The 27725-nt window shown below is 38.8% G+C and overlaps 1 protein-coding gene across 2 annotated transcripts in view; it reads left to right on the top strand.

The window, feature by feature from the left end:
- The window catches only part of NCAM2 (neural cell adhesion molecule 2), a 286227-nt gene that overhangs the window by 149734 nt on the left and 108768 nt on the right, over positions 1 to 27725 (top strand). For both annotated transcript variants that reach the window (XM_057396479.1, XM_057396480.1), the window contains exons 2-7: positions 12352 to 12426; positions 13215 to 13421; positions 15664 to 15807; positions 21220 to 21357; positions 22205 to 22322; positions 27002 to 27162. In XM_057396479.1, the coding sequence (XP_057252462.1) occupies positions 12352 to 12426; positions 13215 to 13421; positions 15664 to 15807; positions 21220 to 21357; positions 22205 to 22322; positions 27002 to 27162 (843 nt within the window). The remainder of the gene's footprint in view (positions 1 to 12351; positions 12427 to 13214; positions 13422 to 15663; positions 15808 to 21219; positions 21358 to 22204; positions 22323 to 27001; positions 27163 to 27725) is intronic.

Raw genomic sequence — 27725 nt, 5'->3', positions numbered from 1 at the left:
TCATCAAGTACAACTGTTAAGAGAACATTAGCAAGTCTACCACTAAAGCATTTCCCTATGTGCCATATCTCTGTATCTTTAAAATACCTCCAGGAAGGGTGACTCAACCAGTACCCTTGAGCAGCCTGTTCCAGTACTTTGTAAGCTTTTCAGTGAAGAAATTTTTCCTAATATCCAATGAAAACCTCCCCTGGCACAACCTCAGGCTTTCTTCTCATCCTATCACTTATAGAATCATAGAATCATAGAAGAGTTAGGGTTGGAAAGGACCTTAAGATCATCTCAATTCCAGCCCCCCTGCCATGGGCAGGGACAATTCCCACTAAACCATATCACCCAAGGCTCTGTCCAGCATGGCCTTGAACGCTGCCAGCGATGGAGCATTCACAACTTCCCTGGGCAACCCATTCCAGTGCCTCACCACCCTAACAGGAAAGAATTTCTTCCTTATATCCAATCTAAACTTCCCCTATTTAAGTCTGAACCTGTTACCCCTTGACCTATCACTACAGTCCATAATGAATAGTCCATCCCCAGCATCCCTTTAGCCCCCCTTCAGATATTGGAAGGCTGCTATGAAGTCTCCACACAGCTTTCTCTTCTTGAGGCTGAACAGCCCCAACTTTCTCAGCCTGTCTTCATACGGGAGGTGCTCCAGTCCCCTGATCATCCTCGTGGCCCTCCTCTGGACTTGTTCCAACAGTTCCATGTCCTTTTTATGTTGACGACACCAGAACTGCACATAATATTCCAGGTGAGGTCTCACGAGAGCAGAGTAGAGGGGCAGGATCACCTCCTTCAACCTGCTGATCAACCTCCTTTTGAATGCAGCCCAGGACACAGTTGGCTTTCTGGGCTGCAAGCGCACACTGAAGCCAGCTCATATTGAGCTTCTCATCGACCAGCACCCCCAAGTGCTTCTCTGCAGGGCTGCTCTGAATCTCTTCTCTGCCCAACCTGTAGCTGTGCCTGGGATTGCTCCCACCCAGCTGTAGGACCTTGTACTTGGCATGGTTAAACTTCATGAGGTTGGCATCAGCCCACCTCACAAGCATCTCGAGGTCCCTCTGGATGGCATTCCTTCCCTCCAGCATATCAACCTAACCACAAAGCTTGGTGTCATCGGCAAACTTGCTGAGGGCGCACTCAATCCCAGAGTCCATGTCACTGACAAAGGTGTTGAACAAGACTGGTTCCAACACTGTTCCCTGAGGGACACCACTCGTTACTGGTCTCCAGCTGGACATTGAGCCATTGACGACAACTCTTTGCGTGCGGCCATCCAGCCGAGTGGTCCATCCATCAAATTGATGTGGCTCCAATTTAGAGACAAGGATGTTGTGTGGGACAGTGTTGACTGCTTTGCACAAGTCCAGGTAAATGACTTCAACTGCTCTACCCCTGTCCATCAGTTCCACAGCCCCATCATTGGTCAGGCAGGATTTCCCCTTAGTGAAGCCATGCTGGCTGTCACCAACCACCTTGTTGATTTTCCTGTGCCTTAGAATACCTTCCAGGAGAATCTGCTCCAAGATTTTGCCAGGCACAGGGGTGAGACTGACTGGTCTGTAATTCTCTGTGTTATCCATTTTCCTCTTCTTGAAAATGGGGGTTATATTTCTTTTTTTTCCAGTCATCGGGAACTTTACCTGGCTGCCATGATTTTTCAAATACGATGGCCAGTGGCTTAGCAACTTCATTCGCCAGCTCCTTCAGGACCCGCGGATGGATTTCATCAGGTCCCATGGACTTGTACACATTCATATTTTTAAGATGGTCTCAAACCAGATCCTCTCCTACAGTGGCCATAGGGTCTTTATTCTCACAGTCCCTGCATCTGCCTTCCAAGACTTGGGTGGTGCAGTCAGAGCCTTTGCCAGTGAAGACCAAGGCAAAGAAGTCATTCAGAACCTCAGCCTTCTCCAGATCCAGAGTAGCCAGTTCTCCTGATAGCTTCCGGAGGGGGCCTGCGTTGTCCTTAGTCTATCTCTTACTGGCTATGTACCTATGGAATCCCTTCCTGTTATCCTTAATATCCCTAGCCAAGTTTAATTCTAACTGGGCCTTAGCTTTCCTATCCTGGTCCCTAGCTTCCTGGACAACATCCATGTACTCTTCCCAGGCCGCCTGTCCTTGCTTCCACATTGTGTAAGCCTCTTTATTCCTTCTAATTTTCCTCACCAGCTCCTTATCCATCCTCCTGGCCCTCCTGCTGCACTTCCTTCTAGTTGGGATGGGACATTCCTGAGCTTCTAGTAGGTGATCCCTGAATATCAACCAACAGCCTTGGCCCCCCCTGCCTTCTAGGGCTGTATCCCATGGAACTCTACTAAGCAGGTTCCTGAAGAGGCCAGAGTCTGCTCTCTTGAAGTCCAGGGCAGTGAGCTTGCTGCGATCTTCCCACTGTCCTGAGGATCTCAAATTTGACCATCTTAAGATCGCTGCAGCCAAGGCTGCCCTGGAGAGTCACATTTCCAATGAGCCCCTCCCTGTTGGTGAGCAAGAGGTCAAGCATGGCACCTCTCCTTGTCGGCTCCTCTATTACTTGCAGAAGGAAGTTGTCTTCTACACAATCAAGGAACCTCCTGGATTGCTTGTGCCGGGCCGTACTGTCCTTCCAACAGATGTCAGGGTGGTTGAAGTCACCCATGAGAACAAGGGCCTGCGAGCACGAGGCTTTTCCTATCTGTCTATTGAGTGCTTCATCCACAGGTTCTCCTTGATCAGGTGGTCTGTAACAGATCCCCACAGTAATGTCTCCCATAGCTATATTCCCTTTAACCCTGACCCACAAACTCTCTGTGGACTGCTCACCTGTCCCCAGACAGAGTTCCATACTCTCCAGCCTATGCCTAACATAAAGGGCAACTCCCCCTCCCCACCTGCCAGGCCTGTCTTTCCTAAAGAGCCTGTAACCTTCCATTCCAACACTCCAGTCATAGGAGCCATCCCACCATGTTTCTGTGATGCCTATTATATCATACCCCTGTAGATGTGCACACATCTCCAATTCCTCTTGTTTGTTCCCCATGCTATGGGCATTTGTATAGAGGCATCTGAGCCGAGCTCCAACTGAAACCAGCTCATTGGCTGGAGCAGCTGGGATATCTCTACATTGCTCCAAGCATTTATTATAGGTTCTGGCAACTGACTGGATGTGTTGGGATGGAATGATGCCCCCCTCCCCCAACCCATCTAGTTTAAAGCCTCCTTGACCAGTCTGGCAAGCCTCCTACCAAAACCACTCCTCCCCTTCGTCAGACCAGCTCCACCAGCCCCCAGTAAACCTGGCCTACTAACTTCGATCTCGTGTTCAAGACACCCAAACCCCTACCTATGGCACCACTGTTCTAACTATTTATTAACCTGGCTAATCCTCCTAGCTGTTTTTAGGTCCTCCCCTGTACCCTGGAGAATTGATGAAAAGACCACCTGAGCTCCAGAGCCCCTAACCACCTCCCCCAGGGCTCTGTAGTCCTTCTTTATGTTTCCCAGGCTACTGCTATCTATATCAGTACCACCCACATGTATCACTAGAAGCTAATAGTCCGTGGGACTTACTGGACCAGGCAGCCACTCTGCAACATCCCTGATCCGTGCCCCCGGTAGGCAGCACACCTCCCTTGAGAGTGGGTCAGGCCGACAGATGAGTGCTTTTGTCCCTTTCAGAAGGAGAGTCCCCTACTACTGCGACCCGACGCTTCTACTGGCAGCGACAGTAGAGATCTTTAGCAGTGCACAAGCTGGTTGGTTGTGGTGTGCGTCTCCTCATCAGCCCCCTGCAGGACAGCAAAGCGGTTCTGGGTGGGGCCAACAGATCTGGGAGGAAGCCCCTTGCATTTAACTGCCCTCTTCCCCCCCCCCCCCCCCTTTTTTTTTTTTTTTGTTACTATTTCCCATCTTGCTATGTTAACGGCCTCCTTCTTTCCTCCATGAGCTACAGGGGATGCTTGAGGGTCCTGCACAGTTTGGGCAGGAAGCAAGCATTGCTGCTTCCTCTCAGCTTCCCTGACATCTTTTAGCCTATTGACAGTGTCCCGCAGCTCAGCCACCTGCTGCAGGAGGACCTCCACCAGGGAGCACCGAGCGCAGCCCTGCCCATTGTGCACCCTCCCCTCACCAGACCAGTGCAGGCACTCTCTACACTCCGAGCTCTGCACTGCAGCCTCCCTTCTCATCCTCCGTCTGGGTGCCTATGCTGGCCACTGCCGGGGCAGCCAGAGCAGAGCTCCCAGACCGGGCTCTGGTCATAAAGCGAGAGATCACCATCCCGCTCGCCTGCCCGCGCAAACTGCCTCGACCCGCCCTGGTGGCCCGCGCTCCCTGGGTCAGGTTTTTACCCACTCAGGGCTGGTGCCGCTCCTCCCGGTTCCGCCCCCTGTGAGTCCCTGCTCGCGTCAGCTGAGCTGCCGGCTCCTGGGCCACTCTTGTCTAGAACTTGAGGCTCCCTCGGTGGCTCTCGCCGCTCTGAGTTGAGGCTCCTGGACGCTGAGCTTCGCCCTGCTCCGGTGTTGAAGGCGTCTTGAGCTACTCACCTCAGCAATTGACTTGTTACTTAGGAAATGAGTTTTCAGATTGAATATAAGCCCATCTACCAAGCATGTGCCAGCCCTCCCATTTACTCTGCATCGCTCATCGTAGTTTGCTGTTACTGAAAAACTTACTTTGAAGATTAAGGTCTGAATTTTTCAGGTTTATTAAGGTACTTTTGGGTGTTTCGGATATTCTATCTTGGGTGTAGGAGAAATTTTGAAGTTGAGAATTCACTGACTGTGTAATTTTAAGTTTAGGAAGCATGTTTCTTAAAATTTATAAGCTCTTAAAATAGTTCTTTCTGTTTATTGTTGCAAAAAAAAACACAAACCCAAACATTTTCAGTGTGAGATTTTGTTACGGTGGTGTTAAGCTTTGATAAGTACAATCATACTATTCTATATTATTCTTTCCTACATACCTAATTGTTTATGTATGAGATCAATGTATGATAAAGATTCCCTGGTATGTTTATTTACAGTTAATATAGTGTAATGTTCTGTTAAGCAATGAATTTTAAACTTCACTATACTTTTCATTCATAATAAGAAGCTCTACTAAATTTAGCTAAAATAACTTAAATAGAATTACATATCTCCATGATGTCATGTCTGTCAGAATACATTTTGTAGCTAAAGTCTTCCAAAAGTCATGCCTTTTACTTACAGAAAATCATTCTTGACAAAAAACAGACTTCCAAGTAAATAAAATTAGATATCTCCATTTTTTTTTTTTTTAATCGGATGTAGTTTAATCTTGATCTTGGAGATAAACTTCTAAGTCATGATTAGAAATTTACATCAGGATTAAATATTGATGACATATTCTTTAGAATATCTGAATAAGGTTGAGCTTCTAGATCTATTTTTAAATATTTATACCATTTTCCCCTCTCTTAAGTTTTGAGAGAATTGAGCTCCCAATATCGGTCTGCTGGGAAATCTTAATAAAACTCACAATTTCGCATTTTTGTTTTTTTTTCTGAAATACAGTTTCCTTAATGTGGGGGTAGGGAGGGGGCAGTAGTGAGTAACATCTGTTTGAGATAAGACTTGAGAATAATGTTACAACAAGCAGACTTTGTTTAAGCAATGTCCTGTTTTTGTTGTAGTCTCTACTCAGATATTAATAGCTTATCTATTTTACTGTTTCTTCTGCAAGTGTCATAGAAAAGAGTATTAAACAGGATTTTCTGACTGTGCTTCAGTATTTGACCATTGTTGCACAAAGCTGGATCGTGTTGATTATCTTGCATTATGCATTTCACTCCTGTAACATCTGTTATTCCTCAGAAGTCATTTTGAACTTTGTGTGACTTCTAGCTCTTCTCATCAGTGAAAATGACACTTCAACAGATGTAGGAAATGAATTCATGATGACACAAAGACTGTTTTGTCTACCTAAAAATAAACCACTCTGTGTTCTATAAGATAGAAATTCAACAAAGAATCCATAATGATTCAACTAAAACCTTAGAACTGTATCAGGCCTGTGTTTCCTACTGACAAATCCAAATTAATGCTTATGTTATGAAATGGAAAGTTCAGTTATACTGGACTACTTAATTAATTATGAAGCTCGATGTCAAGCAATTAAGAATGTAACAAATATCTTTCAGTACTGTCATACCCTAGAGAAGTGGTATGGTATGATTTAGCAGTAGCCTGCCCACTACAGAGCTGAAAAATAACCATCCTCCCTAGATTTTGGGCTTTGGCTTTGCTGATGCAGTTTGTCTTTCAGATATTTCTGCAAAACAAGACAGGCTATGATTGCGCCACTTAATATGTCTTTATTCATAAGGAAAAACCCCAAGGTTATAGTGCTTACAGGATATTAGAATGCTGTCTGAATTAAAGAAAAAAACAACTATATATGGCTTATTAAACTGCTAAAACAAATTGAGAAGAACATAAAAGTGCATTTAAATGATAACATTTGGAGTGCATTACATTTGAATAGGCTATGTGGATTAAATATTCCCTCTAGGTTCCAACACACAGAGTAAAAAAACCCAAATCTTTAGCGTTATTTTTTGTTCCTGAAGGATTACAAGTGTATAAGATGTTTTAAAACACTGAGTCCCACAGTCTTCACAAACTCTATGAGAACATTATTTCCTTTTCACTGGGTATGCAGATGAGAGAACTTCTTCCCCATAGACAGTTCACTTAGATATAAATGTGTCACTATGTGATAAAATCTTATTTTTTCTAGCATTTTGTTGCTTTTGTTCAACCTTTTGTTGAAGTTTTGCTGTTTAATGATGATCATTTTAGTAATGATGCCATTAGTTTTAACGGTTCTTTTCTGTAACATCTGACTGCATGCTGTTTCTTCTTCAAAAGGTCTACAGTGTTGAAGTCATCTTCGTTGTCCATATGAAGAAAAAAAGAGTACCTTAGGTCACTTAAGATATCTATGAACATTATTTCTATTTGTTGATTCTGTCTCTTGAGTGCAAAGAGCTTAACAGACTTTAATTCAGTTCTATTTTGTACTGTTGGTTTAATGGTGTTCTTTAGGGCAGAGCTGTATGGTTCCCCATTATTAGATTACTCATTGAAGCAGCTCAAATCAGACGTTCTCTTAAAGAACTGTAACTTTATGGATTGTATAATGGTTTTGTATTTCAGAATTTGCTAAATTAATAGTTGAAATATGTTAACTGTTTGAGATTTTTTAAAAAGGACCTAAAAAAGCATTTGCCCTAAAGGAAAATACCCTTAAATTGTCTGCTACTTAACAAGTTCAGTGTACATTTAATAATTTATGTTTTCTCATTTCAGCTTAGCAGTCCAAATGGATGTAAAGTGTAGTGTTATAAAAGAAAACAGAGCACAGTTTTTGGTGTTTAAAATATATTTAAACTAGAAAATCTTAGAAATTTAAGGGAGAATACATTTCTGCAAGTGTAATTTTCATTCAGAGCCCATTTGCTTTTATCTGAGAGTCAGTGGATTTAAGCAGAGTATTCTCAGAAGCATGCATAATAAAGGAGGAAAGGATTAACTGGGTGATTCTGGGATTGAATTTGATACCAATTAAAAACATACTAATTTCTTCATGCCCACAAAAAATGAAGGCAAGTTTTCTAAACATATTAAATATTAAATACTATTGTAATCATTTACTGAAAGAAAAAACACATCACCCAAGTGAGTTTACTTTCTACCTGAAGACAAAGCGTAGTAATAGCTTAGGGTGTAACTGTGGTCAGAAAACTGAATTAGGACCTTCGCAAAGAATACAGTCCTCAGCTATCTTGCAGTCTACTTGTTTTTCCTAAAAGTCACTGCCAAAGCCATCAAAATTAGCCTCCGCAGCTATTGCTCCTCTCCTTTGTTCCATGTTGATACCAGGCTGTGCTTTGTTTTGTCTTCATAGCCGTGCCCATTCCTATTTACTGCCTTCACGTTATCCTCTCCCTTTCAGTGGGTTTGCAGCCCAACATATTTAGAAGGACATCTCTGTAGCAGAGTGCTGTCTCTTTGTTCAACAGTAAATTCAAAAATGCATTCAGATCTATTGATCTGAATGTGAAAGGATACTCCTGCAAATGGTGCTGAAATCAATTAGTCTAGTGCATATTAGGCCTTATGAATAGTCACCTGTCTCCATGTTTAACAGAACAAATAGACCTCTTATTACTGCTCTTACTTATCTTCCTAAGTGATTTTTAAACCCATTAAGGAATAATTCAACAGAATCTGCTTAGTGTGGTACAGTTGATAATAATTCTTTTATAATGACTATGATCAAAAGGGAAGGGATTGGTTGCACCCCCTAGTGCTAATAGTGTTTTGGATTTTTTTTGCTACAAAACTGAACATGTACTGAAGACTAAAAGAAGCCCTGATTGACTTTACTTTTTCACAGAACAGCTATACTACAGTAGCATTACATTCCAGTGTACCTGAAGACATCTTCTAGATCTTGCCTTTTTTTAATTGATTTTTTATTTATTTATTCTTTGCAGCTAGTTATGAAGCTTGGGACTATTTTGTCGCATCTGTCAAGAAGATACTATCAATTTCTGGACTTAGTTTAACATAGCTATACAGAGCCTCTACTGACTTGAATTTTTTTGAACATCTTTGCTGACCTGATAAAATAAGCATTCACCTGTGTGTTCAAAGACGTTCTGACCAGTCTGTACAAATAACTCCCTTTATATTAATCCATTAGCTGTTAGTGTACAGCAGTGACTTGAATTGTGCATACGTTGCATGCCATCTTCATCAGAGTTTATAGCGCTCTAATGCACTTACGTAGTTCTACTTGTAATAAATTTGAAAGTAATATAAAACTTTCTGGATGGGTTGTTTCTTTGCAGTATTTTACTTTCAGTAAGTGATGAGTGATCCTTCTACTAGCAAACTATTGAACTATTTGCCTGACTACTTAATAAGCACAGATTGCTAGATTAATCACTTGGCAAAATTTTCCTTTCTGGTTTGCTCTATTTAGATGAAGCAGAGCTGGGGAAAATGAACAGATGGTCTTATATTTTTCTATCTTGTAAATATATATATATGTATCATATGTAGAAAATATTATTTCCTTTTGGTTTCAGAGATGTAGCTAGCATGTCTTCGCAGAGTTTATAATTGTACTTAAGAATTTTAAGTGGAGTTCAGCCCTTTGCCAAAACTGTGTTTTACAGACTCAAATACCTATTTCATTGATCAGGAAAATATATTTTTCTAACTTTTCACCTCTTATCATGCAGTTCCTTACTTTCTACCTGACATTTTTTACTTAATCTATTACATTTATGTAGTTCAACATCACTTACTGATTGGAACTAAGAAGTGAAATTGTCCTTGAAGCAATGCTGCTGAAATGCTGACATATGCATTTCTGAAGTAACTCTACAAGACTACAAACTTTATAAAAAAATACAGATAAGTGGTGGCACAGGACCTAAAAAAATGAGTCTGTGATTTGAAATAAGTGTCTGGGCTATAATCTCCTGAAATTCTCCAACCAATGGACTGATTAGTACCTCAGTTTCCAACCAAACAGTTGTATGTCCTGAGATTAAAATGGAGTTTAGCCTCACGGGTAAATAAAGAAATGGGGCTTTGAGTAGCCTCCTAGTTGATTTATTACTCCTTGATGCTTATTAAGACAAAAATAAAACTTTGTTCGAAATGCATTTCCTTTCCTATTCTTAAGTTTGGCCTTTCTTCTGGTACCACGGACGTAAACGCGACAGATGAGAATGATCAGTCTCTTTCTCTGTCAGTGCTATGCTTGTGTTCCAAAGCAGCCTTCGCTGTCTTCCTTGCTATTGCAAAGAAAATGGTACTAGTATGTGCTCTGGTATTAGGTTCAACATTTTTATAGTCCACTTCAGTTTCTTTGTCTCCTCTAGGTAGTCATGTCTTCTTCCTGATGGTCTTTATGGACTGACAGGTTTTGACGTTAGCAAACAGAGTGCACACAAGCATTTACTTTTGCCTGAAATAGGATGTGTTCCTGGGGGCTTTTTGTGGTTTTTCTTCTTAGTCATTTTCTTATGGAGGGCAGGGTACAAAATGTTAAGAATAGTTTAAGTTTTTTCACACCAAAAAGTTAGTTTGGAATTTAGTACTTCTCACCTCTAGAGATGTTTGTCCTTTTGTAGAATCACAGAATCATAGAATGGTTAGGGTTGGAAAGGACCTTTAGATCATCTAGTTCCAACCCCCCTGCCATGGGCAGGGGCACCTCACACTAAACCATATCACCCAAGGCCTCGTCCAACCTGGTCTTGAACACTGCCAGGGACGGAGCATTCACAACCTCCCTGGGCAACCTATTCCAGTGCCTCACCACCCTAAACTTCCAATCTAAACTTCCCCTGTTTAAGTTTTAACCCGTTACCCCTTGTCCTGTCACTACAGTCCCTAATGAAGAGTCCCTCCCCAGCATCCCTGTAGGCCCTCCTGCAGATACTGGAAGGCTGCTATAAGGTCTCAATGCAGGCTTCTCTTCTTGAGGCTGAACAGCCCCAACTTTCTCAGTCTATCTTCATACGGGAGGTGCTCCAGTCGCCTGATCATCCTTGTGGCCCTTCTCTGGACTTGTTCCAACAGTTCCATGTCCTTTTGATGTTGAGGACACCAGAACTGCACACAATACTCCAGGTGAGGTCTCATGAGAACAGAGTACAGGGTCACCTCTTTCAACCTGCTGGTCATGCCCCTTTTGATGCAGCCCAGGACATGGTTGGCTTTCTGGGCTGTGAGCACACACTGCCGGCTCATGCTCATTTTCTCATCGACCAGCACACCCAAGTCCTTCTCCACAGGGCTGCTCTGAATCTCTTCTCTGCCCAACCTGTAGCTGTGCCTGCTCCCACCCAGGTGTAGGACCTTGCACATGGCATGGTTTAACTTCATAAGGTTGGCATCAGCCCACCTCACAAGTGTGTCAAGGTCCCTCTGGATGGCATTCCTTCCCTCCAGCATATCAACCGAACCACACAGCTTGGTGTCATTGGCAGACTTGCTGAGGGCGCGCTCAATCCCACTGTCCATGTCACCTACAAAGATGTGAAACAAAACTGGTCCCAACACCAATCTCTGAGGAACACCACTCATTACTGATCTCCAGCTGGACATTGAGCCATTGACCACAACTCTTTGTGTGCAGCCATCCAGCCAGTTGTTTATCCACTGAATGGTCTACCTATCAAATTGATGTCTCTCCAATTTAGAGACAAGGATGTTGTGTGGGACAGTGTTGAATGCTTTGCGCAAGTCCAGGTAGATGACATCAACTGCTCTACCCCTGTCCATCAGTTCCACAGCCCCATCATAGAAGGCTACCAAATTGATCAGGCAAGATTTCCCCTTAGTGAAGCCGTGCTGGCTGTCACCAAGCACCTTGCTGTTTTTCCTGTGCCTTAGCATGCCTTCCAGGAGAATCTGCTCCAAGATTTTTCTGTGCACAGAGGTGAGACTGACTGGTCTGTGATTCCCCGGGTCATCCATTTTCCCCCTCTTGAAAATGGGGGTTATATTTCCCTTTTTCCAGTCATTGGGAACTTCACCTGACTGCCATGATTTTTCAAATACGATGGCCAGTGGCTTAGCAACTTCATTCGCCAGCTCCTTCAGGACCCGCAGATGGATTTCATCAGGTCTCATGGACTTGTGCACTTTCAGATTTTTAAGATGGTCTTGAACCAGCTCCTCTCCTACAGTGGGCACAAGGTCTTCATTCTCACAGTCCCTGTATCTACCTTCCAAGACTTGGGTGGTGCTGTCAGAGCCTTTGCCAGTGAAGACCGAGGCAAAGAAGTCATTCAGAACCTCAGCCTTCTCCAAATCCTGTGTACTTTCATACCAATTATATAAAAATAATCTAGTGATCTTGGGACTTGGGTATTGAGTATACAGCGTATACTCAATGTTCGTGTTGCAGTTTTCACCAAGGTGAAATATTTCCACATACACATAATAAACCATAATTATTACATTTTAAGACTGGAAACCTCAGATTCTTGAAACAGTGTTTTTTAAAACTTCAGATACACACTGAGGTTTTGGTTCATGTGTCATTCAATCCCTTCTACTTTTTTTTTTCTCTAATTTTGTCATAAGTTTTAGTATTTGAGGGTGTTATCCTTCATGTAACATCTTTATTTTGATTCTTTTCTCCACCTCTATGTATACTCCAGCTCTAAAGATACAATTCTTAGCTGAAACTTTTCAGATTTGTTGCACAGGCTCTGTAGTATAGAAACAGAAAATACAAAACCTGAAAATATAACATTTTAACTGATAAATGCCAAAATGTGTTCATAACCTACTTTATATTTTTCAGCTCTACTTCAAGTTACAATTTCACTTAGCAAAGTTGAGCTGAGTGTGGGTGAATCCAAGTTCTTCACATGCACGGGTATGTATTCACTTTTCTTGTAGGTACTTTTTTTTTGTATTTTGAACCTTCTACATAGAATCATAGCATAGTTAGGGTACATAATTTGAAACTGTCTTAATTGATTCACAGTATTAAGTTAGTGTATTATTGTATATTCCATTGACTTGTGAAAATTGTGATAAATAGTTGATCTTCATTGGCTTCATTGGTTTCCAGTCTAGAAACTATTTCTTACAGACTGAATAGCTCAGGTTGAATTGTCTGTATGAATACAGGTAGTTTGTATACTTTAGGATGCTTCTTTAGTTAAAATAGTTTCACTTGTCTAATTTAGAGAGTTAAATAAGCTACTAGGCTAAGCTTTACTATCCTCTCCAGCCTAATGAGGCACCCAAAAAGTTTTTTGCGGTGAGCCAGGTCTTAGGAGAAGAGTTTGCATTTGCAGCTGCTGATAAGGATCCTTGATGTTGCTGAGTAGCCATCTTCCATTGACAATGACACATGGCCTGACTGCATTGACAGTGCAACTGACTGATGACTTGACCTGCTGATCAGTGGCTGCTGAATGGCTTGTTTCTTTCTTTTAAGACTTTATATCTTTCTGGTTTTTTCCCTCTTCAATTCTTGAGCTACTAGTCTCAACAATAAGACATCTGCCTGCAGTTTTGCCTTGCTTGTCTTTCTACAGACTTTCTCACAACTCTCAAGAATTTAGCAGTTCTCTGACATTGCGTAGACATTGTGCATTTGGTAAGCATGTCTATCTGAACTTCTAATGTTGGATTGTTTTTTGGTTTTGTTTATAGCCATTGGTGAGCCTGACAACATAGATTGGTACAGTCCACAAGGGGAGAAGATTGTTTCTAGTCAAAGAGTGGTTGTTCAGAAAGAAGGTGTTCGATCACGTCTGACCATTTACAATGCAGATATAGAAGATGCTGGTATATATCGATGTCAAGCATCAGATGCTAAAGGACAAACTCAAGAAGCTACTGTTGTTTTGGAAATTTATCGTAAGTAAAATATTATCAAATGAAAGACTATGTTTTAAAAGCCACTGCTATTGAAAAAGTGAAGCCTATACAAAATATCTTTCTAGGCTCTGAACCTTATCTTCCAAATAATTGCATCCCCTGCAGATTAGTTAATAGATATTACAACAAAGACTTAAATAAAATGGATGGCTACTTTATAATACTATAGCTCACTTTTCCTTAGGATGCCATCTAATGAGAGTGCACTGTAGGTCCCTCATGGAAAACAGGAAATATGAAAAAAAGTTATGTCAACCTAATTCTTAATTACAAAAATATCTACAAAATGCTACAAATACGTACATAAATAAAAGGGCAGGAAGTGTAATATATATCATTAAAAGGTGGATTTTAGACTGAATTAGGGTTTTTTTATGTCAGTCTTTTCTATTCTTGGCCTTATAATGACATTTTCCCATAAGGAATTGAAGATTACAGTGATGAATATCCAAAATGCATTTCAATTGCAAACAACTAATTGAGGAGTAGATTTGAAAAGTAAATACATTCCATTGTGGCAAGAGATTTTCTTAGAGTTTTTATTTGTTTGGCTGTGGGTTGTTCATCAAATTAGTTAAATGATGTTACATTATACTGTATTCTTTAGCTCAATCAGAAGCAATACATTAAACTAGTATATAGTGAAGATAGAAGGCAAGATTTTTGTTGGTGAAAGAGTAGGGCATTGCTAGTAGCCTTTCAACTGAGTTATTCTCTAATTTCTTTGGAAAATAGCTTTTTAATAGTCATAAAATTTATTTCTAGATGGGCTGAGCGCTAAGGATTGCAATGGACATTAAATTCAGAGTAGAATCATAAAGCATTACCTCTGAAAGGTACAGATAACTAGGATAATTAAAAAAATACAATTTAAGGAAGCCTGTTGATAAAACAATCGTTAAAATGGTGATAGGAATTGTAAGTCATCACAAGATGGCTTGAAATTTGGCCGTTCAAAGGATTTCAGGTTTTGTGGAATTTATTTGTATGCTTAAAACTGCCAGTCACTCCATTAGCAAACTGCTGAACAAGGCTGAAATCTTTTGAAATGTTTGAATGTGGTAATTTTAATAATTCTGAGGCTAGATAAACCTGAAGACCTATACAAGACATAGAAAGATTTGTGGCAACAGTCATACAAAGGTTTCATTGTGTTTATGATGTATTGTAAGGAAAAAGCAGGATACTAGGGTCTGGTTCAATACTCACTGATGCCTATGAGAGTTTTTCTTCTGACTTATATAAGGTCACATTCTTCAAATATTTCATAAAAATAATTTATACAAGTATGTAAGGGATGTATATAACAAAAGTGTGCTCCCTCTGCTATGGGAACTGTGGATTATTTGAGCCTAAACTTTTACCAATACAAAAAAGTGGAGGTGGAATTGCATCTGACTTATGTTCTCCAAAGTGTTTCCTAAAATGTAGTTGGCAGTTTCTGATCCTAAAGAACATAGGTCAGTTTGTTTGTTCTGTGTGCAATCTTCCAAATTTGTTTCTGCATTAGATCTTGTATGACATCATGGATTAGTGTCGTCTTGGACTTCTAACACTAAGTTCTAATAATACAGAACTTATTCAGGCCACTAATAAAATTAATATCAAGTTTGGTTATTTGCGGTTGGAAAAATTAAAAGCCTCATCAGGCTTAAGAATATCTTATTATTTCCCTCCAAAAAATGCTAAAATTTCTTATTACTTAATAATACTCATTTTTTTCTGTAGAGTTTCCCACTGGCTTTTAAATTTTTTTGTTTATTCAGCTGATGTTTTTCACAGTCAATGAGCCTAAAGTTCCACCTCTTCCAAATAATTTTGGTTGTTTTGATGGAAGTTTCAATGGAATAAAAGCATGAGGTTTTAATTCAGTGATAAGATAATGAGTAAATAGCAGAGTAAATAGACTATTAACCTGAATATATAAACATCTAAAAAAATAGGGGTTCAAAACTGGGCTCTGGAACAATGGAAAATATGTTTATAAAACATGCTCATTTTAGATAAATAAACGTTTTCATAATGCAAAATTATTGTGAAATAATTTCTACAGAGTGGAAATCATGTGTCCAGGACCACTTGAGCCCTATCTGGAAAAATTAAATGTATTATCACAATGAGAATGTTTAGTAGTCATCTTTATCTGATTTGGTGTCACATATCATTTCAGTGCTAAGTGAGCTGGAAGACACTTACTATATTCTGTTTTCTTCCTTTTCAGAAAAACTCACTTTCCAAGACATAGTATCTCCACAAGAGTTCAGGCAGGGAGAAGATGCAGAAGTTGTTTGCCATGTTACTAGTTCACCTGCTCCTGTTGTCAGCTGGTTATATCAGAATGAGGAAGTCACAACTATTGCTGACAGTTAGTATTTTGGTAACTCTTTAAGTTATACATTCTAATTAATTTTAAAATATTATTGTAAAAGAAGACTCATCACATTATAGTGGAGGATTTTGATTAGCATGTCATCATAAGTAGAATTTCACCAAGTCATGTGGTCTCTATAGAGAATCCATGTGCAATGGGTTCCCTCATATATCATTTTTTCGAATTGGGAGTTTTGTCTAGATGTATTATGAGGGTCAAAACACACAAAAGATTGCTGGGAACTTCTTTGCAGGAACTCTTCCTGAGCTGCCATATAGGAATTGAATAAGTTTCCAAAGCATGCACAGATAAAACTTCACTGTGCACAGAATGCAGCTTAGAGCTTGAAAAAGTAAAATTGCATCAAAGGTCTGTCACAAATTTTTCATTATTTTCATTTTATTTTTTCCAATCAGGTTTGCTGCTGTTGGATTAGCAAAGGAATAAAGCAAAATTTCCTTTCTTTTTCAAAATCATACATTTTGAAAATTAGGAATTTTTAAATTTCAGTATGTCAGCTTGTCTTTTTAACCATTTTCTTTCACAGTGCTTGCAATTTAAAAAGGTATAATGATAGAAACCAGTTGTAATTTAAACACCAGAATAGTTTCCTTGTGTTCTGAAGTATTATCCAAGTGAGATCCCAGTCATGCCTGTGTGGAAGCAGCATTTTAAACCATTTGAAAATAAGACATTGTGAACTTTGTGAGTTTTGGCTACATATATATGGGTTTGTAATGCAGGTGGAAAAAGGGTATAGTCAAATTCTTACAGTTAAGAATTTTTTTTCAGGCATTGGGTGATAAAATTACTCTGTTTTATGTTACATTTCCAGCTTCAAAATCCGCTATGAAGGATCAGTACCCATAACCTTTTTGCATAACTTTAAATAGCATGAAATTTGTCTGTCATATTTTAAATGACACCTATTAAAAAAAGAAGTAAATAAATGTTGGGTTTTAGTTCATAGTAAGCTAAAATACTGAATAATTTCATATCCAGATTGGCTTCTATATTGCAGTTCGTTTGGGGGACATGAGAAAGCAGCTTCTATTTTAAGCATTCTAGCACTGATATAATAGAAAAGCATAGGATAATGTCAGTGCTTTAATTTCATGACTTCTTTCTTTTTTATATTCTTGACCATTCTTCCATTCTCTCTTACTCTGAAAGACTAGATAAAACAGACTTCAAATCAGCCAGACTAACTCTCTAGATCATGGGTAGGCTGTGGCCATCCAGTTCTATGGCTTCCTCAGTCTAGCATAATCTCAGCTGAGTCTCATCTCAAAGATAGTTGTGTTTAAGATTGTGAACATGCTGTGTTCTTATTTGGTCTAAAAGAAGAAATTACAGTCCCTTCTGTAAAGAATGACAGATTTAGTTGTATGAGGGACACATGTCATAGAAGTCTTAGTTTTCTTTTTTTTTCTGAAAGTTTTAATTTTTAATTCAACGGATCTTTAGTCATGTCCTAGTCTTAGAATGAACAGCTATGCCTAACCTTTTTGTTAGACATTGTGGGTCCTAGCCTGCTACATGCCCTAGAACACAGTAAAATTTGCAAATCATAAGCCAAAACTTCCTCAAGCTCAGAGGAAATGAAAAGACGTGGGCAGTCCCTCTTGCCATCCATACCACTTAATGTCTCATCTGACTGAAGTGGAAGGTGGTGTGACCGTTCTTCTAAATCAGGCGTTTGGAGTTCAGTGAGTTGAGTCCAGAACATAGCAGTGAGCTAGAGGAGTGTATTGCTGAGTCACTGTCCACATCCACAAACTGTAATTTATTTAATATGGGGGACAATTTTTATTAGGATAACTGTGGGACAGTGAACGTTACTTGTGTGCGCAACATCTTAGCGGTTCATGTTGTGTTACCAATTTATTCTACTGCTTTGAATCAACTTAATGTTCCACACAACATGTGAGTAGTGTTCTAACAAGATCTAACCTTTTCCTGTCAAGGTTTCAGTGCTTTGGTTGACCCATGTGGTCTATGCAGAATTTATTCCCGCTGAATGAGCATAGTATCATTGTATATACTTAGTGGCATTTTTACAGCAGCATGAACTATTCTTTAACAAGCCTACCAAAGAATAAAACATTAAGAATAAAACATTAAGAAATTAGGGTGGTCTCTAGTCCTCTTTTTCATCTCGTACATTAAATATTTATGTTAATGAAGGAAAAAAGTTATCAATGCTTAAAGAGGGGCTACGTTTCACCTTTATAAAGCACAGCTTTCTTAGAATTGTGTAGGGATGGGAAAGAAAAAGATTTTATAATTTGTATGTGGTAGTGTGTGAAATAGCATTAATGTTCAAGCATTACTTTAATAAACTAGACATAATTAGTGTAAATGTGTTGAGGACATTGATATCCTGTAAATCTCTATCAGGTGAAGCATAATTAAATTTTATTTTTCCATTTGTCTTAATTTTCTGATAGAGTCCTTGGCAATGAAATAGAACTCGGCATAAAAAGCTGTTTTATTTGTAACTGTGTATCTACATATGCTCTTTGAATTGACTCTATGTGAAAGCTTTTCTACCAGGTGTTGTTTATCACTGTTTTGGAATATCTGTGTTGTGAGAAATCTAACATGCTTTAAAAATCTAGCAGAATCAAAAAGGAAAGCAAAGTGAAAAATGACACTCGATTGCTAGTTAAAACTAGTAAATTGCTAGTAAATTTTGTCCTCTTCCAATACTGATAGAATGACACTGATTCAAATAGAATAAGAAAGAGCTCAATAACAAGTATGCAAGTTGTTAAAAAAACACATACAGTGAAATGCAGGAAGTAATTCTCCTCAAAAAAGTGCATGAATTTGACTAGTTACAGGGGGTTGACCTTGGCCAGCTTCAAGGCACCCCCGCATCCACTGTCTCATCCTCCTCAACAGGCGCCCTGGGTTGACCTTGCCTGGATGCCAGGTACCCATCACAGCTGCTCTGTTACTTCCCTCCTCAGCTGGACAAGGGAGAAAAAATACAATGAAAGGCTCAGTGTTGGGGAAAACTAATGAATTACCAATCAGATAAGAGTAGGATAATGAGAAGTAAACCCAAATCTTAAAAAACACGTTCCCCCCGATCTCTCCCTTCTTCTCTGGGCTCACCACCAGCACATTGGACAGGAAATGGGGGCTGTGGTCAGTTCATCACAGATTGTCTCTGCCACTCCTTCTTCCTTAGGGGGAGGACTCCTCACACTCTTCCCCTGCTCCAGCATGGGGTCCCTTGGGACCCTCTCCTCCTGTGGGAGAATCCTCCACAAACTTCTCAAATGTGAGTCCTTCCCACAGGCTGCAGTTTTTCATGAACTGCTCCAGCATGGGCCCTTCCCATGGAGTGCAGTCCTTCAGGAACATATTGCTCCAGCATGGGTCCCCCACAGGTTACAATCCTGCAGCAAACCTGCTCCAGCTCCTGTCTCCACAGGGCCAGCCATTGGTCCTGCCAGGATCCTGCTCCAGGACAGGCTTCCCACTGGGTCACAGCTTTCTTCAGGCATCCCCCTGCTCTGGTGTGGAGTCCTCCATGGGCTGCAGGTGGAGATCTGCTCCACTATAGACCTCCATGGGCTGCAGGGGCACAGCCTGCCTCACCATGGCCTGCACCATGGGCTGCTGGGGAATCTGTCTGTCACCTGAAGCACCTCTTCCCTCCTTCTGCACTGACCTTGGTGTCTGCAGAGCTGTTTCTCACATAATCTCACTCCTCTCCTGTGCAACTTCCCCTTTCTCAACTATGTTATTCCAGAGGTGCTACTACCATCACTGATGGGCTTAGCCCTGGCCAGCAGTGGGTCTGTCTTGGAGCCGGCTGGCATTAACTCTATCAGACATGGGGGAAGCTTCCAGCAGAAGCCACACTTGCAGCCTCCTACACGACCAGCAAAACCTTGCCACCTTGCCACTTAAACACAATACAACAGTACCAGGGGAGAAAATGAGGTGAAAAAGCTCATGGTTCAAGGTAAAGACAGAGAGATTACTTGCCAATTACCGGCTCAGGCAAAATGGATTTGAGTGAGGGGAAATTACTTGAATTTATTGTTAAGTAGAGATGGATGGTGAAACAGAAAGAGAGAAGTAATGCAGCATCACCCCATTTATTTTTCACAGGCTCAATTTCACCTTTCATTTGTGACTTCTCTACCTCCTGCACCCCAGGCAGTACAGGGAGATGGGCAATGGGCTTGTGGTCAGTCCATAATGGCTCCAGCATGAGTTCTTCCCATGAGGTGCAGTAGTTCAGAATAAACTTGCTCCAGCATGGGGTCTTCCACAGACTGCAGTGTGGATATCTGTTCTACCATGCTTTCTCCTGGGGCTGCAGGGGGGGTCTCTGCTCTGGTGCCTAGAGCACCTCCTCCCCTTGAACCTTCTCTCAGCTTGGTGCTTGCTGGGCTGTTTCTGTCATGTTTTCCTCGTTCCTGACTCTCGAGTTTTGAGCACATCGTTATTTTTTCCCTTCCTCCACTGGGCCTTCCCAGGCACCACCATCATTTGCAGGGCTCAGCCGTGCCCTGCGGTGGGTCCATTGGATCTGTCTGGATCCAGCGCAGGGCAGCCCCGCTTGCTCCTTACAGAGGCTGCCCTGCAGCCCTCCTACTGCCAATGTCTTGACATGTAAACTCAATACACTAGTTCAGACATAAAGGAAAGAATAAAATAAATTCAGATTCAGTTTATTTTTCCAGGTTATAATTTTGCTGCTGCATGTGCAGGAAAATGCATGCACATGTATTCAGAATCTGATTTTTTTTTCAATTAACTTGAGCTACTCAAAAAGTCCATTGAATTTCAGTTTATGCTGCACTCTGCAGAAGGTAGACTGCTTTGTTGGATTATGTCTTCGTACCCATTTCTGTGAAGTGTTAAACTATGGTGAGATACATTGATGAATGAGTATTAGTGAATGAGCAAAGGAACAGGAAGAGGGAAGGAGAGAAAGCAAGCTGAGAAATGAATAAGCATAGTGCCATAAAATGGGCACAAAGTTGCTTAATATAGATAGGGAAGAAGTGTTTTTTTATTATAAATGGTTTATCTTTTTTCCATCTCTAATCTTTTCAAATTCTATGTAGGTGTTCATGAATATTCCACTCTTTTTGCAGTAATTTATAAGTTTAACTTATATTTTATGACTCCTTAGAGTAAGCAGGAAGTTATGGATAGAAAATCCAGATTGAATTTTAGGAAATGGCAATGTATTTTGGACTGGGGAAAAAAAAAACAAATTTCTTGGCTGACATTTTACTTTTAAATTAATGAGTGTTTTGTCAATGAGCATTATGATTTTATAGAGGAAGTACATTAATACTACTCACTTAAGTAAGCGTTCTGCATGTTGTCTTGATTTACTAACACCACTTCATCTCTTACTTGCCTTTCTAGATCGATTTGCTGTATTAGCAAACAATAATCTCCAAATTCTTAACATCAATAAAAGTGATGAAGGAGTATACAGATGTGAAGGAAGAGTGGAAGCAAGAGGAGAAATTGACTTTCGGGACATAATTGTTATTGTGAATGGTAAGCAGTAAAAGTTGTCGGATTGACTTCTTGCTTTACTTGGTTATCATAGCCTATTTTAAAATATGTCAGCTTCTAAAATATCCTGACTGAACTGGGTAATATAGTTGTCATGTCTGCTTCGTATTGTTTTCCTATAAATGTAATTCTTAATATTTTTTAAAAATACACCATGGAAATAGAATTCATTGCATTTCATTATATCACTGTAAATGATATATATGTAAAACCTGGAATATTGTTTTTAATCATTTACAGAACACTGACAATGACTGCAAGACTGAATTTCAGATTGTAATATCTAGTAGTTCAGTTCACCCTAGTTGTAGTTGTTGTTATATGTGGTGAAGACTGGGCTGCCGTACTTGCCTCCAGTGTCTCTCCTGTTGTTACAGGTCTTTCATTATTGGCCTGCAGAGCCACGAATCAGTTCTGCAAGGCCAGTGATGAAAGACTACTACATACTGGCACCTGTTTTAAAAGAATAGATTAAAGAAAAAAGAAGTTAAATTAGTGGTCATCATAACTTTATTATGTCTTATGCATGCTGTGTCTAGCTTTAGACATACAGAACTTTAAAATGTTCTGCAAAAAGACTGAAGAACTACTTAAAAAGACTTTCAAAAAATATTCTAGTAAAAAAAAAAGACCTGATAATGATTAAAATTCTTGTGTTTAAGAAAAGTAAAGAAATACTAGTAACAGTGTTTCATATTTTAACTTGATTCCTAAGTATAATTATAAATTCCAAAGTTAGCAAAGGATCCTGTCCTGTGATTTAGATTTTTCTAGAAACACATAAAATAATTTATTTTCCATTAATAGGCCATAATGTTTTATTTTTCAGTTCCCCCAGCAATTACTCTGCTACAGAAATCTTTTAATGCCACTGCAGATCGAGGAGAGGCAATAACTTTATTCTGCAGAGCCACTGGATCACCTCCACCTGAAATCAGTTGGTACAGGTAAGTTTAGTTGAAGTCTGCACATCAGAGCACATTGTTTTAATGTGCCATGATTTTCTATCATGGTCCATTAAGCTGGGCAACCTTAATTAATTTTTTTTACTGAATTTTAGGAGCATTTGCTGTCCATTTCTATTCTGACTTCTAAAGCTAGATGCAGCATTAGTAGGTGAATGAACTCAGACAAATACAATTGCACTCAGGTTACCAGGAAGTGAGATAAATGTAAGAGCAACTAAAATAGCATACTGATGTGATTTTTCATATCTAAGTGGAAATAAATAAAGCTGAAGCAATGAGTCTGTATCTCAGTACAAGCAAGAATCTCATAACTTCTGCACATGAATACATCAAGTGAAAACATATGCAGTTATGCAATAGATATCCAATACAGATCAGCAGTACTGATAACAAAGGTAACATTTTCCCCATTTGTAAAAATAGTCTAACCCTAACTCTCTGTTTCAATGAGATTCATAAGGAGGTATTGCTTTAGACACCCATAGGATATGGAAATGTTTCACTGCATGAGTTTCAAGGGTGGTTTATGTAATTTTTAAAATGTAATACGTTTTGAAAATGGAACCAGTTTTAAAGCTCATGTGTGTTTTTATCAATAACATGCAGATAATATAGCTTTATCATCTGGGAACACTTACCATATAACATTTGTAAAAAAATTAATATCCATACACTCTGTGTTCTTTCAATTTTAACAAAGATACATGTATCAGTCCTGGGATATAAAATATCTCAGACACCTCACACCAGTGCACATTTCTATTTTAGACCTGAGTAATTTTCATCTACTTACATTATTTCAGGTGAATTAAAAGGTCACTACATTTTCATAGAAGGGATTGCCATCAGCTCTTAATCTCCTTTGGAATCTTCGAACAATGTTGGATTCATTTTTAATATTAGCTTCCTTTGACTGATACCTACATCTTAACATGTCAAAAGTCATACTTCATTTTAAATTTTTCCCTTGTGCAATTTGAATCTCAAGATATGCAAATACATAGAATGCAAAGTTAATTCCATCATGTGGCTTAGAATTAAAAATCTAGTGAAGAAAAAGAAAAAGCAAAGCAAAATTTGCAGAGCCCAGATTAAAAAACTGATAGCGAATTCAAATGAAGGTTGACTGTTCTGATAGTTTAAGGTCTTTAAAGTAATTTTTTACAATGTCTGTCTTACCCAGCCAAAATTCTTCAGAGTTGTCTGAAATCGTGTACCCTAAATGGCCTTGTTGAAAGATGTAAGACAGCCAACATTAATGTTTTATGCTGTTAAGAAAGAATGCGTAAATTTCCACAGCTTGTGAATATCTCTATTTACACTTGTGGATTTTTGTCAATATTTTATAAATATTACAGTATTTACACAGGCTAAATGTCTTGGAAAGACACAGACTTTGTGTCTATTGATCAGAGTCTACTGAAGGGTTTTCTTCTGGTTTGCCAGCCCCTGAGGCAGCTTTTTTAAACCATTCATTAAGTATCTTTTGTAAAGATTTTACAAAAGCTTAACAGGCTTGTGTACTGATTACTGAATGTTAAATGTGGAAGCTTCTGTTCTGCTCCTATTTTGGGAGCTATCTCATAGTGAGGAATATTGACTTATGCACCTCCCTTCCCTGCTGGTGCTTTTTTGTTTGTTTATTTTGTTTGCTTTGTTGGGGTTTTCTTCCCCCCTTTCATTCTGTTTTTATTTTGTCTTATTGGGCTATAAATTCTTGGCAGTTGAAAATATTCTTTTTTATTTGCTGACAGTGAGATATTGTGAAGTGGCAGGTGGAAAAGGCCCCTGGTGTCCATGACAGGATATTATTATTGATCTGCAAATAAGGAAAAAAGATGGGAGGAGCTACATTATTTCTTCTAGAGGAATCAAACTTTATTCTACATTGATCTCCAGTACTAAATTTCTGCATCAAATCTCTGAGCTCTCTGTCCCGACCTGTTCATATCCCTTTTCACTCACATATAGGTAGCTGGTTAAGAGGATTCAAAATCATTTGATATATTCTGCTTCCCCTTCAACTTATTTTGCAGATATGTTAAGATAAAAGCTTTAGTTTCCTATAAGATGCCTTTTCTTTAGAAATTAGACTGAGCATAGGAAAACTAGATGAACATAATCTTTCTTGATCTTGAGAAAAATCTAGACAGCATTATCAGTGGTAGGAAAGTCTGTCAAAACTGATTTATCTAATATTAAAATTCTTGTTGTACATTGAGAACCTAATTGAATTGATATTAATGGCCAACTTGTTATACTCCAAATTTCCTTCTGTTTAGTGTACTTTTTGATGTTGAATGTAAGTTAACTTCAAATTTGTGTTTCTTTCTTTAACAAACAAGTGGAATTGTATCCAGTGTACTGATATAACAGGTCAGCTTCAGCTAGGTCATGAAGAAATAACTGTATGTTTAAAATAAATGACAGTATTATTCAGCTGGCTTATATATATCCCTCTGTGTTGACTGCAAGATGCTGGACAAAACAGTAGCTTCAAACTTTAAGCTCCTTAAGACAGTAGCTAATGTGGAAAAGCTTTAACTATTTGCATCTACCATTTTCATTTCCAGGTGATGACAATGTTTAAGGCTTTGTAAATTTGAAATGGAGGCATCTTAACTAATGTGTCAATCTACTTAAAAAATAAAAAAAAAAACAAAAAACATTAGTTCACTTACAAATTAGTCAGTTTGAAATATCTAGTCAAGAAGAAAGGTCAGCGAGGTTTAGTTGCTGCTGTACTTAGTATGCATGTTCACTTTGTTGATATTTCATGGACCTAGAGAATCTAATTCGTTCACCACTTAACCGATATCTTTATTGAAGCTGATTACATTCGTGTAAAGCATATACTCTGAAAAGAAGCAATACACTAATAAACTTAAATTAGCCAGAACTGAAAGATAAAGATACAAAGATACAGGTCATGAACTGGAAATCTTTACTCATTGAATAGTCCTGCTGAAAAATGATGTTTTATTATGTTTGTGGAAATAATTTACACTAGTAGAGTTTAGAAGGATTATTCCCTTTATCTTTAGTGGCAGGACATAGAATTATCTGACAAAAGAAATAATCCACTTTCAATGTGTTATTCATGCTTTCCTGTTCTCCAACGTCAGAGCATCAGTCTGAATCTCTCCTGTTCACTAGAGGGTCCAAGGAAATGCTTATAATCTCATTTCTGCTTCGAAATTGTCATAGATATAGGTGATGCTTATAATAACAGGCATTTGGAAGCTACTTCTTACGTTGATTATAGACTTCTGTCTCTTAACATAAATCACTAAATTTTTTTGGTGAAACCAACTGTGGAAAATTAGATCTCTTCTTTTCTGCAAAACAATTCCTATGATTTGCTTTAGAAAGGAGACGATCAAGTATCACAGTAATGTCTTGAAGTAGACAGATAAATTGACTAGTTATTTACAAAATGACACTGAAATGTAAGCTATATAGATGCCAGGGGAATCCTATTAACAGATATTAGTGTTTCCAGGAAAGAAGCAGTATTTTCTTTTAGGGAAAATACAATTTTATAAAATATGAAATCTGCATAGTTATCAGCATAATGTGAGAAGGACATGAAAATCATTGTTGCTTCAATCTTGAAATAAAACTGTATATTCTAAACTAGGCATATTGAATGGAAGAGAATATTTCAGTAACGCATATTGGTTTCATTTTATAAATCGTTAAATAGTTTGTTTTCAAGAAGTTGGAATTGTCAGCGAGATTATCAGTGCTTATGAAAATCAGTCAATTTTATACGTAGGTGCTTGTGAGAAGGGGGTGTGGATTCAAAAGAAATAAGATCAAAAGGAGCTTGTAGCAAACTAGGCAGAATGAGAAGAAATTAAAAAAGTTAAAATTGCGCTCTTGAAAAAGGAGATGTTTTTATAACTCTGCATATGCCAACATGCTCAAATGGACTGGTCAAGCCTTGATCAGCCCTCAGAGTTGTTCACAGGTTTTATTATTTCTGTACCATCTGGTCAGAACTCATTCTGACATCTGGAGATATGCCTGCTTACTAAGTAGTGGCTAGCCAACAACAACTGAGAGGAAATAATTGGAAAGGGTGTGCCAATAGTCTCCACTTGTGTGAGATTTAAAATATGTTTTCTAAGTCAGTACATTATTACTTATATGAACTGCAACAGTTACACTTAGTTAATTTGATTTTAAATGTTCCTCACATACAGGTATGTGTGTCTAACCAGTTTCCTTCTGCACTTCCTTGAGTGTAAGCTGTATGTTCTATTCACAAGCATTTCTCTAACACTAAGTCAATATTGAACATTTAAGAATAAAGATACAGCATTTTCAAGATGTATATAGTTTTAGAACATGGCAATAAATTTATGAACCTGGGGTCTTGAACATGAAAATGCAGTTCAGAATGCTTTGTGTCTAGAACGTGCACATTCTCATGAAAAAACACTCTCATCCTGCAGAACAGTATTGGTTATGCTAAAATCAAATCCCTTCTATGCATGCTGCCAGTTTATACTAAGTGAGGTATTGCATTTTTGAGCATAATAGAAGTCTCTTCCCTCAAAAATTATTTTCAACAGATTGATGCATTCACAGCACATTGCTTCAGAGTTTGGAACCTACTGGTTGATTTTTACATTGTTCTTATTTTTTTTTAGGAATGGTAAACTTATTGAAGAAAATGAAAAATACATGCTAAGAGGAAGCAATACAGAACTAACAATAAGAGATATAAAGAACACTGATGCGGGTCCTTATGTCTGTAATGCTAAAAACAAAGCAGGAAATGATAAAAAACAGACAATCCTTCAAGTTTTTGGTAAGTACTGCATAGTACATTCCATTCTTCCTTTTTAAATGTAAATATTAGGGGGCTGAGGTGATAATCCACACTTTTCAGTGGAACAGTATTCCTGCAAGGTATCTACTGGTGCAGCAAACCACTGTCTAACTTTACAGCTTTTTCTTTCCTGTTGGCTACTTCAACCTTTACTCCTGAATTTAATTTAGAAAGGGCTATCTTCATCATTTGCTTTCTACTACTCAGATACAATACAACAGTGTTAAATTGTTAAATCACTCTGGTTTTACTTTAAAATCTGGATGCTTGCAAGAAAAGAGGAGAAAGGGGATAATTCTGAAAGGGGGAAAAAAGTGTACTTTTTTTTTGGTAAGAAGGCATCAGGCAGAGGTGTTCCTAATTTTTTAATTGGTTTTTCTTTCTTGATTTTTATTTAAGCTCATGATTGCAGATGTAGTAACAAAAATATTGGATCTGAGTTTCAAAGTGTAAAAATTAAAACATGAAAAGTGCCAACTGATGCCCAACCAGTTCATAAGCAGTGGTCCCCCGACAGCTTTCCCCCTAGTTTATACACTGAG

This window comes from Pezoporus wallicus, unplaced genomic scaffold (genome assembly GCF_028554395.1).
Source record: "Pezoporus wallicus isolate ANWC-B61680 ecotype Strahan unplaced genomic scaffold, APGP_CSIRO_Pwel_v1 contig_6483, whole genome shotgun sequence".
NCBI lineage: Eukaryota > Metazoa > Chordata > Aves > Psittaciformes > Psittacidae > Pezoporus > Pezoporus wallicus.
This window is presented reverse-complemented; position numbering and strand designations above follow the sequence as displayed.